This window comes from Camelina sativa, chromosome 11 (assembly GCF_000633955.1).
Source record: "Camelina sativa cultivar DH55 chromosome 11, Cs, whole genome shotgun sequence".
Taxonomy (NCBI): Eukaryota; Viridiplantae; Streptophyta; class Magnoliopsida; order Brassicales; family Brassicaceae; genus Camelina; species Camelina sativa.
In genome coordinates this window covers 20,128,641-20,132,121 of record NC_025695.1, presented here as the reverse complement: position 1 = coordinate 20,132,121, position 3,481 = coordinate 20,128,641, and the positions used below count along the sequence as shown (strand labels likewise).

Sequence of the window (3,481 nt, the reverse complement as noted above, 5' to 3'; positions counted from 1 at the left end):
ATTAATTAGATTCAGAGGTAATGACTTTGTTGAAACGGCGCAGACACAGCCATCCACGGGCGGTCCAACATATTCGGTTGCATTGATGATGTCATTGTGAACCCTGTCGTTGACTGTGGAGGTCCCCCCACTGTTGTGTGTTGCTGCATTGGACTGCTCACAACAACCAAACTGATTAGGCCTTTTGTTTTTTTGTTACATACAATGGAACCGTAGTGACAACTTAGACAAGTAAATCTGACCTGAACGACAGAGATAAAGGAGATGATTCAATGGGCGCGTGGAGGCCATTATTATCAGGAGAGAGCAGAGACCAGAAAACTGCAAATGTTCAAAACTGAGAGATTCAACAACAACCTTTCTCAGAGAAGAATAACCAAAAAATCTGATCATATGCTCAAGTTTCATTACCTGATGGTTCCCGATCATTATTGACACCAGGGCAAAAGAGAAAATTCTGCATATGTAAACCACTTATTCAGTTAGATTCAATAAGAGGTTTAACAATGCTATTTAAGAGATGTTCATTGGCGTCTAAGCTTACTTCGCTCATGTCCTGAGATACACTGCGGACCATTTCTGCAAAACAAAGATTTGAACCCTTGCTCAACGTCGATTTGTGTCAAATATTATAACCCACTGTGTACACGAAGGAATGATACTAACCCACTTTGGGAGCACTTGGTTTTACAGCCAGTGTCAAGCCAAGGAAACACTCTTCAGGTTCAGTGTTAAAGTCCCAGAGATTTAGCTCAAGATTAGGCATGGCCGCTGCAAGAATACGACAAAATTTAATTGAAATTATTCTTATGGTCATGAAAGCAGCACAAATGAAGCACAAACGAAGAAAAAAGCCTCACCCATGTTATTAAGCCTCAGCTCAAGGTCATGAAGAGGATATGAAGCCTGTGTAGCCATCTGTTCAGAACAATAGATCATTACATTTTCAATTGTACTGAGAGGAGGGCAGTGTGTGAGATAGAATCAAAAGAAGCAAGGGAATATTCAAATTACACTGAAAAACGGATGATTTAGTGCCTGATCAGCAGTTGGTCTTTTCAATGGATCCCATGAACAAAGTCGCTGTTGATTCACAAAGAGATACGATAGACGAAATCAAGATTACGAAAGATAATAACTTTCTGAAGAGTGGTAAGAAAGAGTGAACACAACAAGAACTCACATTGATCAAATCAATAGCTTCAGGAGCAGCATTGGGGAGTAGATCAGCAATACGTGTCTGCGGAAACTGTCACAAGATATTCAAAGACCAAAGTGAATATTTACGTACAAATAATTATATTAAGCAACTTATCTTTTCATTAAGAACTCTTACTTCTGTGTGACTAATACTCATAATTCGAGATATGCTTTTCGCTTCAGGGAACGTGGTCCAGTCCGGCTTGCCAAGAACACAGCAGATCTTGTATAATTGATCTATCTCACTGCTCATAAGCAAATCATTTATATCAGTTTTCACTTAATGGTCTATCTTCAAGTGTGTATACACAGATTTGACAATACAAGCAAAAATGGACAATTTTAATTCTTGTTCTGATAGAATCACTTCAGGTTAGAACATTAGGCAGCAATAAACAAATTATGGACGAAAGAAAACTACGCAGAGATTAAGTTTGGTCAAAGGGAAAAAAATTCACCTTTCACCAGGAAATAACGGGGATAAAGCGTAAAGCTCAGCTAATATTGCCCCCACTGCCCACATGTCTGCAGTTTTTAAAAATGTTAATATACAATGGAAGACAAAAAAGAAAGAAAGAAAAGTTTTGAACTATTAGCCATGGTTCAGCTTTTAATATGATACAACTGAGATGTGATTAAGTACGAAAAGTTTTTGCAAACGTACCAACTGCAGGAGTGTACGATGAAGACTGTAGCAAAACTTCTGGAGCTCGATACCTGTTGCAATCAGAGCCAATTTACAAATTATTAGTCTAGCTATATCACCTTAAACTACATACATTTATGCACAAATGCAAAGACAATATCAAAGAGAAATCGTTTACCAACGTGTGGACACATATTCAGTGTAAGGAGGCATAGATGCAACTTCTCTAGCCAACCCAAAGTCAGCAATTTTCAGGATATTGTTGGTCACCAGCAAATTCTCTTGAGAAACAGAACAACACTTCAATTTTTAAGATGTACTCAAAGAGAGAAAACCATTTCATTTAGTATAATATAAAGTACCAAAAGACATACCGGGTTTTAGATCACGATGGAAATACCCGTTTTTATGCATGTGTGCAAGCCCTTGCAGCATCTGAGACATAAAACTTCTTATTTCTCCCTCGGAAAAGTTTCGTTCCCTTTCTTTCATTATATGGTACAGATTGTGGTCCTACTCAAATCATTTATCCAAGATCAATGAGAATATATTCTCTAGTATAAGAGAGTATAGTATCCTAGAGAGGAAAAGAAAGCGAAGATCGCCTTTACCATGCACTCGAAGATGAAAAACAGCTCATTATGTTCCCTCACAATCTCCTTCAACTTTATGATATGAGGATGATTTAGCTTACGAAGAGCCTGCAAAAGTAAAACTATGTATCATCATCCTTGAACTAGACCATATATACTGTCTGCATTAGCCTCAGAGGATTCAATAATCACCTTTACTTCTCGCAGATTCACACACTCTTCCCAGTAATAAAATTTTCTCTTCATCTTCTTAACAGCAACCTGAGGAAACATATGTCGAATAAGCCAACACATACATTACATGAGTGAAAAAACATTTATATTCAACAACTTACAACTTCATAGGTTTCCAAATTTACGGCTTTATATACACTACCACAAGTACCATCACCAAGCTCTTCTAAAATCTTATACCTACACAGAAGCAAAACCACAAAGCTCATCACTTTCTCCCAAGTCCCAACTGCGCAAGTCCAATATATATATATATATGCAACAACAAAGAGAAAGAACAAACCTTTCCATTATTCCGTTAATAGGGCGATACGAGACAAGGTTAAAAAACAAATCGTCAATTAAGCTCTGAGAACTTCCAGTAAGTAGTATCTACTCTTTGAACACAAGAACCGTCACAAGATTGCATAAACGGTTTACTTCTTGGCTGTAGCATGAAACATAGATTGTAAACAAGAACCAGCTTCTCATCATAACACTGATTAGTTATAGTAATCTGAAAAGTTATCAACATTGTTCAAGGAGGAGCAGCTTCTACAAGCTGCAATCAACAAGCTTCATCCACAACAAATCTCCAACTACAAAGTTATCTGCCAAAAAAAAATCTTTCATTTTAATAACAATGATTTAATCTAGATCGGTTATATGAATTAAGGAACTCTAAAAGCCATATAGCTAGATTCTACTGTTATGAAGTCTCAAACTTTATTAATTTTGAGTCAATCTCGAGAAGAACAATCAGAAGAATTAGCGCAGAGAAAGGAATAATCAGAAGAATTTGCAGAGTTATAAAAAAAAAAAAAAAAAA

At 36.8% G+C, this 3,481-nt stretch overlaps 1 protein-coding gene across 1 annotated transcript in view; it reads right to left on the bottom strand.

The window, feature by feature from the left end:
- Positions 12–3,481, bottom strand: part of LOC104723901 (serine/threonine-protein kinase MHK) — a 4,451-nt gene continuing 981 nt past the window's right edge. Inside the window, exons 2-18 of the mRNA XM_010442340.2 lie at positions 2,957–3,263; positions 2,775–2,853; positions 2,632–2,700; positions 2,458–2,547; positions 2,221–2,359; positions 2,025–2,127; positions 1,865–1,917; positions 1,659–1,725; positions 1,337–1,445; positions 1,184–1,249; positions 1,015–1,083; positions 861–918; positions 667–771; positions 545–579; positions 412–457; positions 243–321; positions 12–153 (exon numbers count right to left, since the gene is read on the bottom strand). Of these exons, the coding sequence (XP_010440642.1) occupies positions 12–153; positions 243–321; positions 412–457; positions 545–579; positions 667–771; positions 861–918; positions 1,015–1,083; positions 1,184–1,249; positions 1,337–1,445; positions 1,659–1,725; positions 1,865–1,917; positions 2,025–2,127; positions 2,221–2,359; positions 2,458–2,547; positions 2,632–2,700; positions 2,775–2,853; positions 2,957–2,964 (1,317 nt within the window). The 5' untranslated portion in view covers positions 2,965–3,263. The remainder of the gene's footprint in view (positions 154–242; positions 322–411; positions 458–544; positions 580–666; positions 772–860; positions 919–1,014; positions 1,084–1,183; positions 1,250–1,336; positions 1,446–1,658; positions 1,726–1,864; positions 1,918–2,024; positions 2,128–2,220; positions 2,360–2,457; positions 2,548–2,631; positions 2,701–2,774; positions 2,854–2,956; positions 3,264–3,481) is intronic.